Here is a 16,590-nt window from a genome sequence, read left to right on the forward strand (position 1 = left end):
ACCTAATATCTGTCCGCCGGCAGGAATGTTTGTGAAGAACTCGCGGGTCAGCGCGACTGGCCGGGCACACGGACCCCACAGACCCTCTGTGCTGGGCTGCGCCCGGCCGGACTGCAACGCATGCGCATCGCGGCCTCCGCCCGCGGTGATTTGGCGTTGTCAAGTCTCCTGGAGTGGGAAGGGTGGGGGAATTAGTGACCAAGAAAAGTCCTGGGGGCAGAATTGATGGCAGGAAGGGCCCGGGGGGAGAACTGGTGACGGAGTAAGATCCCAGGAGGATAGTGAGGCCAGTGGGGAGAATTAGTGGTGGAGAAAGGTCCCGGAGGGAGAGAGAGCGGGACTGGGGGGGCGGGGGGAGAGAACTAGTCACGGAGAAAGGTCCTGGGGGGTGGGGGAAGAATTAGTGGTGGAGAAAGGTCCCGAAGGGAGAGAGCGGGACTGGGGGGAGAACTAGTCACGGAGAAAGGTCCGGGGGGGGGGGGTGGGGGGAGAAAGGTCCCGGAGGCAGAGAAGAGTGTGAGGAGGGAGGGGAGTGGGGGAGAATTGGTTTCGGAGGAAGGTCCCGGGAAGAGCGGAGAGCTGGTGATCCAGAAATATCCCGGAGGGAGAGGGACCGGGGGAGAATTGGTGACGGAGAAAGGTCCGTGGGCAGAGGCGAGCGTGAGGAGGGAGGGAGCAAAGTCAGGGAGAGAGAAGCAAAGTAAGTTTTGAGTTCAGGAAAGTTAAGGATAGAGGGAAGAGAAAAACAAAGGGAACGTGTAAAGCCGAGAGGGAGGAGGAGGAGGAGAGAGCGAAGGGAGGGGACGGGCGAACTAGCGAGGCCCGGCCATGGAAGCGGCCTCGGCCCTGGACAAGGCTCCGGCCGAGCTCTCGGTCACCGACGTGTACGACATCGCGGCGCTGGTCGGCCAGGAGTTCGAGCGCATCATCGACTCTTTCGGCTGCGACGCCATCGCCAAGCTGCTGCCCAAAGTGGTTCGGGTGCTGGAGATGCTGGAGGAGCTGGTGAGCCGCAACCGCAGCAACCCCGAGCTGGAGGAGCTGCGGCTGGAGCTCGGCCGCCTGCGGCTCGAGAGGACCGAGCGCATCGAAAAGGAGCGCAAGCACCAGCAGGTGAGTGGCGGCCGCCTCCCGGTCCGGAGCCCAGGCCGTCTGGGGTTGGCCGTAGAGAGGAACCGGGATCTCAAACCGCCTTCCCCTCCTCAACCCCCCACCCGCCTCCTCACTTTCTCCCGTCATCCGACCATTTCTGATTTATTTGGAACCCTTCAGCTTCTAAAGCCCATCCCCCCTGCTGGGGCTTGGGCTGCAGGCAGCAGCTGGCCCGAGTCCGCTGCCTTGGGAAGGCTGATCGGCCCTGTGGCTTCCGCTTTCACCACACCACTTCATAGATCTTCTCAGCGAAGATCCTCCCTCTCCTGGGGATGAATGAGGTCTTTAGAGCTTCTGCTGGTGTTTCTGCGGCTCTGGGGTGTTACGGAACGGGGTTACTAGCCCATTGTCTAACCCCGGGCTTGAGAGTGTTCATGGCAGGGCTGAGGGGTCGCTGGGTCTGGACATCATCTGGCGGTAGTACTGAGGAACTGTTCTGAGCCAAGCTGTTTCGGTGCAGTTAGGACACTGACGTTTACCGAGGTAAGGCTTGTCCGCAAAGCTCGGGACAAACCCGGTGCTCCAACCGGCCAGTCTGTTATCAGTGGCATAGTGGGTGGCACAATTGCTTTACAACGTCTGCAGTCCTCTGTTGGGGTTTGATGCTCACTGCTGTCTGTAAGGAGTTTGTACCTTCTCCCCGTGTCCTCTTGGTGCTCCAGTTTCCTCCCACTGTCTGAAGACGTACGGGCTAGTGAGTTGTGGGCATCCGATGTTGGTGCCAGAAGTGTGGCGACTCTTGTGGGCTGCCCCCAGCATCCCAAGGATGGACTGCGTTGGTTATTGACACAAACAATACATTTCACTGTGCATTTCGATGTGTGTAGTCGGGGAGTTCAACCAGGCTTGTTTGAAGAAACCCCTGCCCAATTACAATCAGCATATAACCTGTAGCACCAGAGGTCCCAGCCCACTGGACCACCATTATAGTGAGATAAGGAATGCCTACTGCTCCACACCCCAGACTGCACTTCAGTAATTCGGGTGACTTGGCTGTCCTTCTACCTACCTACATGCAGGCAGAGGCTCAAGAGCAAAGCTCCAGAGAGAATGGTGATTGCAGAAGGCAGAGAAGCAGCTGTGGGACCGCTTCAAGTCAATGGTTTGGCCCGTGTTCTGTGGATCTGAATGCATACACCTTGGTTGTAACAGACTTTTATTAAAGCCATTGTAGATGAGTGTGACCCCACAAAATCATTCAGGGTCTTCCCTAATCAAAAGCCATGGATGAACCAGGTAATCTACACTCTGTTGAGGGCAGATCAGAGGCATTCAATTCTGGGAACCATGATATGATCCAGAAAGCCATCTCGCGGATAAAGTGGCAATTCTGGACTAAACTGGAAACAATTATGGATGCTCGACAGTTGTAGCAGGGCTCGAATGCTATCACCTCTTATAAAGTGAAATCAAACAACATGGGTAACAACAGGGCTTCGCTTCCAGATGAGTTGAACACCTTCTATGTTTTAAAACATGGAGGAACCATCACCAACCCCCACAGCCCCTCCCCCTGATGATCCTGTGATTTTGGTCTGAGGCTGAGCCTATGGAAAGCATCCAGCGCAGAAGAGGTACCAGGCCATGTACTAACGAGTTGTGCTGATCAACTAGCTGGAGTGTTCACTGAGATCTTTAACCTCTCGCTTCAGCAGTCTGAGGTATCCACGTTCTTCAAGCAGGCTTCACTTGTACCGGTGCCCAAGAAGAACGTGGTAACCTGCCTCAATAACTATCATCCGGTAGCACTTGCATCCACAGTGATGAAGTTTTGAGAGGTTGCTGATGAATCATCAACTCCTGCCTGAGAGGTGACTTGGATCCATTCCAGTTTGCCTACCAGCACAACAGGTCCACAGCAGATGCCATTTCATTGGCTCTTTACTCAACCCTGGAACATCTGGACAGTGAAGGTGCATACATCAGGATGCTCTTTATCAACTACAGCTCAGTGTTCAATACCATCATCCCCTCAAAACTAGGAGTTTGCGAAGATTTGGCAAAACTGACAAACTTCTATGGAGCATATATTGACTGTATGTATCACAGCCTGGAATGGAAACGCCACTGCCCTTGAATGGAAAATCCTACAAAAATGAGTGAATACGGTCCAGTCCATCATGAGTAAAGCCCTCTCCACCACTGAGCACATCTACATGATATGCTGTTCTGGGAAAGCAGCATCCATCATCAGGGACCCACACCACCCAGGACATGCTCTCTTCCCTCTGCTGCCATCAGGAAGAAGGTACAGGAGTCTCAGGGCTCAACCTCCAAGTTCAGGAACATTCATTACCCCTCAAACATCAGGCTATTGAACCAAAGGGGATAACTTCACTCAACTTCACTTGCCCATCATCGAAATGTTCCTGCGGCCAATTGAATCACTTTTAAGGACTCTTCGTCCCATGGTCTCGATATTTATTTTTGTATTTGCACAGTTTGTAGACTTTTGCACACTGGTTGAACATCTAAGTTGGCAAAGTCTTTCCAGGGTTACCCGAGGGTTCTGTTCCTGGTCCTGGGCTGAAATCAGAGTTCTGTTTCTGTACTAACCCACAGTGTTTCACTCTAGGTACGTTTCCTCTGGTTCTTTCATTTCACCAAATAATTATCAGAATCAGGTTTCGTATCACTGGCATATGTTGTGAAATTTGTTAACTTTGTGGCAGCCGTACAATGTATTACATAATAGAGAAAAAAAACTGAATTATATAGGTCATGAAATTTGTTGTTTTGCCACAGCAGTACAGTGCAATATGTAGATACTATAAATTACAATATGAAATATATATTAAAAATTAAATAAGTAATGCAAAAATAGTGAGGTCATGTTCATGGGTTCAATGTCCATTCGGAAATCTGATTGCAGAGGGGAAGAAGCTGTTCCTGAATCATTGAGTGTGTGTCTTCAGGTTCCTGTACCTTCTCCCCAATGGTTGCAGTGAGAAGAGGGCATGACATAGGTGATGGGGTCCTTAATGATGGATGTCGGGTTCTGTCCAGCATTTTGTGTGTTGCTCAGAGTGTGTTCCCAGAGCTCTCCCCTCCCTGGGCCAACGCTGGGCAGTCATCCAACGAGAAATTAACTTGGGGAAGTTGGTTAGCAAGCGGAGGTTATTTCTGCTACTGCCCGCCCGTTTCAGTGTGATTACATGTTTGCTCCCGGCATGTGATTATAGGGTGACGCTGGCACTTGGCAGCAGCTCTCGCGTTATGTTGGGTCCCAAAATATCCTCTGACGAGGAGAAAAGTTCCTAACAGGATCACTAATTGGGTAAACACCAACGCCCAAGTGCTCTCATCTAATGGATCGGAGCTTCTTCGACATATTCCATCAGCGTCAAACATGTTAACCCAAGTTAACAGGGAGAGTTGCCAAGCCTGAGTGAAGCATCTGACTGGATAAGTGTACATCCTAGTTTGGGCCAGTCTCATGGAACTGTCTGGAAATTTGCCCAGCTAAACCTGTAAAGCTCGAAAAGATTGTAAGAGGCATAGATAGAGTAGACAAGTATTTTTTTTACCCCCCAGGTGGAAATGCTGATACCAGAGGGCATGCATTGAAGATGAGCAGGGGATGTGAGGAGTAGGATTTTTTACTCAGTGTTGGATGCCTGGAATGTGCTGCCTGGTATGGTGGTAGGGGTAAATTCAGTAGAGGCTTTTAAGAGACATTTAGATAGGCATATGAATCTGAGGAAGGTGGAATATGAGGACATTGTGTAGGTAGGAGGGATTAGTGTTTAGAAGTTTTTAAGTTTACTTTTTAACCAGTTTGGCATGACATTGTGGGCCGAATGGCCTGTTCCTGTGCTGTATTGTTCTACTTTGGGTCCGCTCCTGAAACAGCCCCAACATTGAGAAATGTTGATGTTAATTGTTTAATTGTTCTGCAAGGTGTCAGCTTCATTAATTGTGATGAAGAATTTGAGGCTTTGACTTGTTGGGAAATCTCCCTACGTGACATTCGGCAAAATTAAACCTGGAGATTGCAGTTTACATCTCCTGTTTTCATTGGATGAGAGGCTGCAAATTATTGGCTATTCCTGCTGTACGCTGCTTCCCTCCATGTTGTCACCGTCTGGTCTGAGGAATTTTTGGTCTCTTTCTCCCTGACCCCCACTGAGAAACTCAGCAGTAGAACTGCATGACAAGGAAATTGGAGCAGGCATTGACTGACCAACTGGTGCCCACCCCATCCTTCAGAGTTGATGACATTGCCTCAACCTCAACTTATCTCCATCTCCAGAACCCTCGATTCCTTACAGTCCAAAGGCTTTCACCCCGGAATATTCTTCCCGAGTAGCCAGCAATTCATGGGCTTTTGGAGAGGGAATCCAGGCTGAAAAAGGCGATGCTTATTTGAGATTAATGTTCACTATTGAGCTGGTCAGTCAGCTCCAGCTGGCACAGTAGCATAGCGGTTAGCATAATGCTTCACCGCGCCAGTGATTGGGGTTCAATTCTGCCACTGTCTGTATAGAGTTTGCTTGTCCTTCCCCTGACCACGTGGATTTTCTTTGGTTTCCCCACATTCCGAAGATGCATGGACCACAAGAGTTACGGCTCGTGCTACGTTGGTGCCATAGAAAGCACAGCACAGAAGTTAGCCCTTCAGTCCATCTAGCCTATGCTGAGACATTTAAACTACCCACTCCCATCGACCTGCCATAGCCTTCCATACCTTTACTACGCAAACTTCTCTTAGACATTGACATCGAGCTCACTGACAACACTTGTGCTGGCAGCTCATTCCCCGCACTCCTGATCCTCCAAGTGAAAGTCTCCCCATATTCCCCTTAAACTTTTCACCTTTCACACTTAACCCATGACCTCTAGTTGTAGTCTGACCCCACCGCAGTGGCAAAAGCCTGCTTACATTTACCCTGTCTCCCTCTCCCCCCCCCCCCCCATTATTTTGTATACCCCTATCAAATCTCCTCTCAGTCTTCTACATTGTGGGCTGCCCCTTCAGGCTGTGTTGACACAAATTACACATTTCACTGTTACGCTTTGATATGCATGTGACAAATAAAACTCATCTTTCATTTCTCCCCATTCCAATTTCCTTTGTCAGATCCTTGTAATATTGCTGAGTTTCTCAGTAGGGTATGGATGAGAGGGGGCAGGGAGAAACAGGTCAATATTCACCAGACCAGAACGGTGAAAGATGGAGGGAAGCAGCATACACCAGGAATATCCAGTAATCCGCAGACTCTCATCCCATGTAAACAGGAGACATAAACTGCAATCTCCAGGTTTAATTTTGCCAACTGTCACGTGAAGAGATTTCCCAACAAGTTAGAGCCTCAAACTCCTCATCACACATTAAAGCAGCTGACTCTCTATCTCTTCTCTATCTTGTATCATATTGTGAGTTTATGGTCAATAGATTGGGGGTTCGGGGGGGGGGGGTAAGTGTGGTATGAGCAAAGGGAATAAGTCATCCATTCATGTTTTGTTCATCCCAGTGTGTAGCTGGGGACCGATGGAAGTTGTATCTTTTGATGACTGCTCAGTAGTGCTCAATTACACTTGGGTATGCTTAAGCTTCATCGCTTCAAGACCTTATGTTTGCTAATGAAGGATTGAATACATATCTTTGACTTTTGGAGCAATTATTATTGAGTGAGGATGTGTCATGCAAATATTATAAATCTGTAGGGTCATTGGCAGCAGCAATTGTTTTGGTTTTGTTGCTACACACCTAATTAGATAATCGATGTTATTTAGAGATACAACATGGTAACAGGCCTTTCTGGTCTAACGAGCCCATGCCACCCAATTACACCTATGTGACCAATTAACCAACTAATCTGATTGTCTTTGGAATGTGGAAGGAGACTAGAGCACCCGGAGGAAACCCACAGTCATGGAGAGAACGTTCAAACTCTCTATAGACAGCAACGGAATTGAACCTACGTCGTTGCGCTGTTAGAGCATGATGCTAGCCGCTACACTTCCATGCTCATGGGCCTTTGAAGTGTCCCACTGGGAATGCTCAGGTAGAATTCCTGCTTGGCTCTATCTGTTGCGCCCAGGGATGGGAGTGGAAAGGAAAGGGTTCAAATGCCAGAAAAGGATTCCTTCGGCCCTTTACCTCTTTCATTTATTCCCTCCTAGCTTCCTACTTCATCCATCACCCACCTTCTCCCTTGCCTGGTCTCACCTAACACTTGCCAGTTTGTCCTCCCTACTGACCATTCTTATTCTGGCATCTGCCCTCTCCTTTTCCAGTTCTGATGAAGGGTCCCAGCCCAAACTGTGGACTGTTTATTCCCCTCCATAGATGCTGCCTGAGTCGCCAATTTTCTCCAGCACGTTGTGTGCATTACACACACTATGCACTTGTACTTTGCTCATATGCAGAGCTGCTCTGTCTGTATACAGAGAGCAACATGCTCTCCCCCCCTCCCCCAGTCTCCCACTCCACCTCGTCACTAGCTGCTCACTCTCCAACGACCAGTCCTCCATAGTTCCAATGTCAGATCAGCGTTCTGTGTAATGGTTAGCACAGTGTTTGACAGCACCAGGATCACTGGTCAGGGTTCACTTCCCTTCGCTCTCTGTAAAGAGTTTGTATGTTCTTCTGTGTAGAATCCCTCTGGGTGCTCTGGTTTCCTCCCGCATTTCAAAGGCTTGCGGATTAGGGTTAGTAAGTTGTGAGCAGGCACTGGAAGCATGGTGACACTTGCAGGCTGCCCCCAGCACATCCTCGGGCTGACGTGAATGCCGAGTTTCGCTGTGTATTTCCATGTTCATGTGACACATAAAACTAATCCTCAGAAGTTCCAAGTAAACTTTATTATCAAACTGCATGCATGTCTCCGTGTACAACCCTGAGATTCATTTTCCTGTGGGCATACCCAGCAAACCTATGGAACAGTAACTATAACAGGATCATTGAAAGATCAGCCAGAGTGCAGAAAGCAACAAACTGTGGAAATGCAAATATAAATAAATAGCAACAAATAATGAGAGCATGATGTAAAGAGTTCTTAAAGCGAGATCATTGGTTGTGGGAACATCTTAATGGATGGACAAGTGAGTGTAGTTGTCCCTTTTTGTTCAAGAGTCAGATGATTGAGGGGTAGTAACTGTTCCTGAACCTGGTGGTATGAGTCCTGAGGCTCTTGTACCTTCTTCCTCATGGCAGCAGTGAGAAGAGAGCTTGGCCAGGGTGGTGGGGATCTCTAATGATTATGGTTTTCCTACAGCAATGTTTCATGTAGATGTGCTCAATGGTTGGGAGGGCTTTACCTGTGATGGACTGGGCCAAATCCACTACCTTTTGTAGGATTTTCTGTTCAAGGGCATTGGTGTTTCCATACCAGGCAGTGACGCAGCCAGTCAGTATACTCTCCTCTACACATCTATAGAGAGCAATCTTAGACTGCACTGAAATTCCTCGTTCATGTGAAGCTCAGTGTCGATGGGGATAACAGGGACAGCGATGGCTGGTGGGAAGTATCATTCCCTCGTGGGGGGTGGTCACTATGTGTGTCTGATGGCCTCTCTGTCCTGTGTTCAGGAACTGGTCCTGGTGGAGGACGTGTGGCGAGGTGAAGCACAGGATCTGTTGTCTCAAATTGCACAGCTTCAGCAGGAGAACAAGCAGCTGATGAAGAACCTCTCCCAGAAAGACGGTCATTTTACTGATGAAGACATCCTCAAGCAGGAAGGTAAAAGCTTTTGGGTGGTCAGTCCACTGTTCTGTCTGGCATGTTGATATGTGCCTTCTGAAATCATAAGCAGGTTTAATTTCACCAGCGTATAATATGTAAAGAATTAAATAAGTAGTGCCAAAAAATAGAAACAAAGTAGTATGGTAGTGTTCAAGGGTTCATGGTCCATTTAGAAGTACGTGTCAGAGGGGAAGAAGCTGTTCCCGAGTCATTGAGTGTATGCGTTCAGGCTTCCATACCTCCTTCCTGATGGTAACAATGAGAACAAGACGTGTCCTGGGTATTGGGGGTCCTTAATGATTGATGCCGCCTTTTTGAGGCATCGCTTCTTAAAGATGTCCTGGAGACTACAGAGGCTCATGCCTGTGATGGAGTTGACTAAGTTTACAACTCTCTGCAGCTTATTTTGATCCTGTGCAGTAACACCCCATCCCTCATACCAGATGGTGATGTAGCCAGTTAGAATGCTTTTCACGGTACATCTGTAGAAATTTGCAAGTGCCTTTGGTGACAGGCCAAGTCTTCTCAAACTCCTAATGAAATATAATCATGCTGCCTTTGTAGCTGAATCAGTATGTTGGGTGCAGGTTAGATCCCTAGAGATATTGACACCCAGGAACTTGCAATTGCTCGCTGTTTCCACTTCTGATCACTGAGGACTGGTGTGTGTTCCCTTGTCTCACCCTTTCTGAAGTCCACAGTCACTTCTTTGGTCTTACTGACATTGAGTGCAAGCTTGTTGCACCACTCAACTAGCTGATACATCTCACTCCTGAATGCCCTCTCGTCACCATCTGAAACTCTGCCAACAATAGTTGTGTTAGCAAATTTATAAATGGTATGTCTAACCACACAGTCATGAGTGTAGAGAGAGAGTAGGGCAGTGGGCTAAGCACATATCCCTGAGTTGCGTCAGTGTTGATTGTCAGTGAAGTAGAGATGTTATTTCCAATCTGTAGATTGTGGTTTTCCGGTTAGGAAGTCAAGGATCCAGTTGCAGAGGGAGGTACAGAGGCCCAAGTTCTGGAGTTTTTCCAATCGGAACTGTAGGAGCGATGGTGTTAAACGCTGAGCTGTAGCCAATGATCAGCATGCTGACATGGGTATTAGTATTGTCCAGGTGATCCACGGAGAGCCAATGAGATTGCATCCACTGTAGACCTATTGTGGTGATTGGCAAATTGCAATAGATCCAGGTCCTTGCTGAAACAGGAGTTAATTCTAGCCATGGCCAACACGAGAATACAAAATTATGAGGGGTGCAGATAGGGTAAGTGCAAGCAGGTATTTCCCCACTGAGTAATACACAAAATGCCGGAGGAACTACTGTCCTGATGAACGGTTTGGGCCCAAAACTTTGGCGTTGACTATTTATTCCCCTCCATAGGTGCTGCCTGAACTGCTGGATTCCTCTTGTATTTTGCATGTGTGGTTCTGGATTTCCAGTGTCTGCAGAATCTCTTGTTTATGTTTGTCCATGAGGTTGGGTGCAGGTGGCAGGGTGGAGATGTGTCTGTACAAAAGGAGATGAAAGGTGCTCCTTCCCTCACTAGCCAGCAGGTCCCCCTTGGGCAAGGCGTAACACCTGCTAAGCACCCCCATCTCACCCCCCCAATCAGGGTCGCATTAAACTGTGGGAGCAAGTGGTGGGTGGTGGTTTTGAGTAGCTGATGCACATCACAAGTCTTGGTTATGCGACCCCGACGCCAGGCAGACAATCTCTGAAGGGTATTGATAATGGCTGGAGTTACCCGTCTTGAAAAGACACTGCCCAGAAGAAAATGGCAAACCACTTCTGTAGAAAGATTTGCCAAGAACAATCACGGTCGTGGAAAGACCGTGATCGCCCACGTTATACAACACAGCACGTAACGAGCAAACGAGGTTGGGAGTGACTAGAACAGGAGGGCATGGGTTTAGGGTGAAAGGAACCTCTTCACTTGGTAGTGGTGAGAGTGTGGAACGAGCCAGCGCAAGTGGTGGTTGTGGTTTCAATTTCAACGTTTAAAAGCAGTTTGGATAGGTACATGGATGGGAGGATTGTGGAGGGCTATGGTCCCAGTGCAGGTCGATGGGAGCAGGCAGATTAATAACTTGGCGTGGACCAGAAGGATTGAAGGGCCTGAATCTGTGCCATAGGGTTCTATGACACTGAGTACATTTACAACAAAGGATTCAGAGAAAAAGTGTTCACAAAGAGCCAGTGTTGTCATACAAATGACTTTGTATAAGCAACACACATACACACACAATGCTGGAGGTCAGGCAATATCCATAGAAATGAATAAACAGTCAATGTTTCAGTCGACGCCCTTCTTCAGGACTGAGAAGGAAGGGGGGAAAGTGCCAGAATAAAAAGGTGGGTGACTGTTGTGATGGAAAATAACTGGTTCTTTGAGTCTGAACAGTAGAGGCCTGGACACACACAGTTTGAATAATAAGGAATTTATTTACAGGGCAAGTTGGGTCAACACAAGCAACTACAGTACACAGGAAGCGGTGTGGGGACAGGGTACAGTTACACATACAAAGAACAAGGGAAAAGCAGTACAACAGCTATGCCCCTTGACCTTGGATAGCCACAGCTCCCTTACCAGGACAAACGATAGACCTTCCCAAACATAAATCAATGCACTTACCTTCAATGAGGTGGTCTATAAGAGAGACCAAGCCAGGCACAAGTCTCACCTTTTATAGCATGGGGCTGGGCGAGATAATCCAATTAAGGTGACCAATAATTTAGGTGTGCATTGATTAGTTGGGAGGGACCAAATGTTGATTGGCATGTGGTGTGTCCTCCGACCAGCCAGGTGGCAGTGCGTCTGTCACGTGGCCGGTATCTCTGGATACAGTGGCGGGGGGTGGAGGATGGCTGGAAGGTGAAAGGTGAATCCAGGTGGGTGGGAAAGGTCAAGGGCTGGAGAGGAAGGAATCTGATAGAGGAGAGTAGACCACAGGAGAAAGGGAAATAGAAGTAGACCTGGGGGAAGGTGATAGCCTGGTGAGAGGTAAAAGGCAAGAGTAGGAAATAGGGGAGTGAGAGGGAGGAAGGAGAAATCAATGTTCATGCCATCAGGTTGGAGGCTACCCAGACAGAATATAAGGTGTTGTTCCTCCACCCTGAGGGTGGTCTTGTCGTGGCACAAGAGGAGGCTATAGTCCGACATATCGGAACAAGAATGGGAATTATGGTGTTTAGCCACCTTATACTTGGTGTAAAGTTGGTGTTTGTACTAAGCTCTCCGTGGGATGATGGAGACAGATTCATTGAGGAAGCGAATGGGTTAAGTGCAATAGGGAAAATTCCCGGGTTTAGGAATGAGAATTCCTATGAGGTATATTCACCCTCTTTCCCCTTCCTATTCATATTTACTGGTTGTTGTGGCATCATTCAGCCAGGTAAGCGGCATCAAACACTTGGCCCATCCCTTCAGTTCAAATGACGGGTGACCGTTCCTGCTCTGGTACACTGACTCATCACCACCTGTGATCTTTCTAACAGCACTGGTATCATCGGCAAATTTGAAGGTGGCCTTGGAGCTGTGCTTAGCCATACAGCCATGTGTGTAGAGAGTAGAGCAAGGTCCGAGCATGCACCCATGAGGATGGTCAGCAAGGAAGAGATGTCCTCACTTCTGATGCGGAAGTTGAGTAAAAGTATGGACTATTTTCTAAATTGAGAGAAAATTCAAAAATCTGAGGTTCAAAGGTTCTGCAAGATTCCCTAAACATTAATGTGCAGGAAGACTCTGCGTTGAGGAAGGCAAATCCAATGTTAGCATTCATTTCAAGAGGACTAGAATATAAGAGCAAGGATGTAATGTTGAGGCTGTAAAATGCACTGGTGAGACCTCACTTAGAGTATTGTGAGCAGTTTTGGGCCCCTCATCTTTGAAAGGATGTGCTGAAACTGGAGAGGGTTCAAAGGAGGTTCACAAAAATTATTCCAGGGTTGAGAGATTTGTCATTTGAGGAACATTCAATGAGTCTAGGCCTGTATTCACTAGAATTCAGAAGAATGAGCAGTGAGGTCATTGAAGCTTTGGACACTACCTCACTTTTTTTTAATATGCAGTATTTCTGTTTTTTGCACATTTTTAAAAAATCTATTCAATACACCTGTACAAGTAATTGATTTACTTGTTTATTATTATTATTTTTCTCTCTGCTAGATTATGCGTTGCATTGAACTGCTGTTGCTAAGTTAACAAATTTCACGTCACATGCCGGTGATGATAAACCTGATTCTGAGCTCATTGAAATCTATCGAATGTTGACAGGCCTCGAAAGAGTGGATGTGGACAGGATGTTTCCTATAGTGGGGGAGTCTAGGACCAGAGGACACAGATAGAGTGGATGTGGAGAGGATGTTTCCTATGGTGGGGGAGTCTGGGACCAGAGGGCACAGATAGAGTGGATGTGGACAGGATGTTTCCTATAGTGGGGGAGTCTAGGACCAGAGGACACAGATAGAGTGGATGTGGAGAGGATATTTCCTATAGTGGGGGAGTCTAGGACCAGAGGACACAGATAGAGTGGATGTGGAGAGGATGTTTCCTATAGTGGGGGAATCTAGGACCAGAGGACACAGATAGAGTGGATGTGGGGAGGATGTTTCCTGTGGTGGGGGAGTCTAGGACCAGAGGACACAGATAGAGTGGATGTGGAGAGGATGTTTCCTGTGGTGGGGGAGTCTAGGACCAGAGGACACAGATAGAGTGGATGTGGAGAGGATATTTCCTATAGTGGGGGAGTCTGGGACCAGAGGACACAGATAGAGTGGATGTGGAGAGGATGTTTCCTATAGTGGGGGAGTCTAGGACTAGAGGACACAGCCTCAGAATAGAGGGGTATCCTTTTAGAATGGAGACGAGGAGGAATTTCTTCAGCCAGAGAGTCGTGAAGCTGTGGAGGCGAAGTCACTGGGTATATTTAAGGCAGAGGTTGATTAGTCAGGGCATGAAGGGGTGCGGAGAGAAGGCATGAAATTGGGGATGAAAAGGAAAATGGATCAGTCATGATGAAATGGCAGAGCAGACTCCATAAGCCAAGTGACATTATTCTGCTCCTTTATCTTATGGAATATACCGTAGAAATGGTCCAAAGAACTCATCTTCATTTTTCACTGTGGAAGTTTGGTGGTTGAATCCTCACACGAGAACTTGAGTAATGATCCTCAAAATTGTACCAATAAAATATCACTGGTTTTGGTTATAATGTTTGCATTTGGGCTCTGTGCTGAGTTCTATGTTTGTCCAAAGGTGTCTGGGTGTGGAAGATGTCTGCAGGCTGTTGTCAGTGCCAGGAATGTGACGTTGGGACTGAAATAGCCAGAGTGTTGAGAAGCTCTCAGCTGCAGTTCTGAGCTGTATGCAGTTCTGAGTGTGCAGTTACATACCCACCCCCACCCCCCACTGATTGACGTGCAGAGTTCAGCTGGTGACTGCAGACACGGGACAGCAGGACCTGTGGAGAGAGTGGCCAGTCTTCTCTGAGTGACCCGGGTCTCTCAACACATCTAAGAGTTTCAGCTCCTGAAGCGTTGATCTCTGACCAATCTTTGACTTGTTCACTTGCTGTGTCCAAAATAGCATCAAAATACCAAAGGTCAGCTGGTGTTACCAGATGGAGCACAGCGTCCGTAAAGTTGAGCGCAGGGTCCCAGTGCATACTGATAGCCCCTCACACATTCCTAGTGGACAAACCCTTCACTCTGACTCTTGAATCAGTTGTCACAATGTTATACCTGACGCAGCAGTGAGATAGCTCAGCTAGGGTGTTAAAGCTTTGTGTTTTCATTGGCTGTTCAGTTACAATTGGCATTGTTTATTACCGTCACATGGACAGAGCTAGGGTGAAAGGCTTGTCTGGTGTACTGTTCGTTAGGCCTCCATCGGTCAGGGTTGACCGTGAATGTTGCATCCTAGCTGTCTGGATACACAAGCCAAGGCAGTACGATATGGAGAGCAAGCTGTTGCCCATGGAGCAAGCTCCCCCTCTCCACGCATCTGATGGACCCAAAGGAACAGCAGTAACCCATACAGTTTAGTCACAGGAGTTGCCAGTCAGTGTTGAACTCAAAGTAGGACTGCCTCAGGGACTCCAGCTCCCAACTTTTCTTCTGAGTTTACAGGTTTCCCCCGCTCTCCGAAGGTAGAGTGTTCCTATGAAACCGTTTGTAAGCCGAAATGTCGTAAAGCGAAGAAGCAATTACCATTAATTTATATGGGAAAAATTTGTGAGCATTCCCAGACCCAAAAAATAACCTACCAAATCAAACCAATTAGCACATAAAACCTAAAATAACATGAACATATAGTAAAAGCAGGAATGATATGATAAATACACAGCCTATATAAAGTAGAAATAATTTATGCACAGTGTAGCTTCACTTACCAGAATCTGGAAAATTGAGCCAAAACCGATTTGTAAAGATCGGCACTCTCACGGATGTGCACGCACCTGCCTGTACACAAGGCTTCATGGTCAAGGTAGTCTTTCTCAGGGTAAACACAAGTTTAAGTGGGCGTCTTTCTTCGTAAAAGCAAAAATCCTCTTTTGGTTAGCGAAAACAGGTACTAATGTAGGTCTTTCATAAAAGTGAAATGTCATAAAGTGAACGTTCGGAAAGCGGGGGACACTACTCCCGAAGCCTTCCTCATGAGTGGGTATAGCCACAAGGCAGCAGAGGTTTGTGATCAGTTTTCCTTCTAGATGAGCTGCCAGCCACGACTAGCGAGCCCCATCTGCCCAAAGTGACTGGTTTTAAGGTGTCAGTAACGCACCTCTGTTCCTTTTCCTGTCAGGAGAAACTGTTCTGTTGGGCTTAGCAGCTAAGCTACACATGAAGGCCAGGAGCTGGACTTGAATGTCAGGGGCTATTTGAAATGCATGCCATTGAGAGCATTTAATAGATAATAGGAGCCTGTCCATATTACCACCCTTGGCTATAACAACTTTAAGGAACCCCTTAATGTACATAGAGATCAGATCATTACACAGTCATTGAGGTAGAACAAGATAAAACAATTACAGTGTAGCAGTCATGGGTTTAGAGAACCGGAATTGTATGGAAATATTGAATAGGTTAGGACTTTATTCCTTGAAACGTAGAAGATTGAGAGGAGATTTGATAGAAGTATATGAAGTTATGAGGGGGTAAATACAAGCAGTCTTTTTAAGAGAAGTTTTGGATATGTACATGGATGGGGCAGGGGTATGGAGAGCTGTGGTCTGAGTGCAGGTCGATGGGAGTAGGCAGATTAAATGGTTCAGCCTGGACAAGATGGGCCCAAGGGCCTGTTTCTGTGCTGTACTGTCTATGGCAGTTACAGGGTGCGGTGCAGGCAGGAAATAAGGTGCAAGGCTATATCTGGTAACTGGGTTAGAAGATGTCTTTGAGCCTGGAGGTAAGTGCTTTCAGGCTTTTTGTATTTCTGCCCGATGGAAGAGGGGAGATTAGGGTATGTCCAGGGTGGGTGGGGATCCTTGATATTATACTGGCTGCTTTACTAAGACAATGAGAAGTGTTGAGAGAGTTCATGGGGTGGGGGGGGGGGTGAGGCTGCTTTCTGTCATGTGCTGAGCTAAATCCACAACACTCTGAATCTCTCTCCAGTTGCCTCTTGGATGGAAAAGGCTTTGAGCAGTGGACCCAGCAGGCGGGGAGGGCAAAGACACTGTTGGTCTCCTTTGCGCCACGTGGAGTATCTCAGCATGTAGTTGATGCTTTGAGACTTCACTGATGTGC

General features: G+C 47.6%; 1 protein-coding gene across 3 annotated transcripts in view; it reads left to right on the forward strand.

The window, feature by feature from the left end:
* The first annotated feature begins 506 nt into the window (after positions 1 to 506).
* rilpl1 (Rab interacting lysosomal protein-like 1) overlaps positions 507 to 16,590 on the forward strand; it is a 40,825-nt gene continuing 24,741 nt past the window's right edge. For 2 of the 3 annotated variants that reach the window (XM_059994545.1, XM_059994547.1), the window contains exons 1-2: positions 507 to 1,113; positions 8,687 to 8,837. In XM_059994545.1, coding sequence (XP_059850528.1) covers positions 829 to 1,113; positions 8,687 to 8,837 — 436 coding nt within the window. In that variant the 5' untranslated portion in view covers positions 507 to 828. The remainder of the gene's footprint in view (positions 1,114 to 8,686; positions 8,838 to 16,590) is intronic. The other variant, XM_059994546.1, reaches the window with a different exon arrangement.

The sequence above is a fragment of the Hypanus sabinus genome, chromosome 18 (genome assembly GCF_030144855.1).
Source record: "Hypanus sabinus isolate sHypSab1 chromosome 18, sHypSab1.hap1, whole genome shotgun sequence".
Lineage (NCBI taxonomy): Eukaryota > Metazoa > Chordata > Chondrichthyes > Myliobatiformes > Dasyatidae > Hypanus > Hypanus sabinus.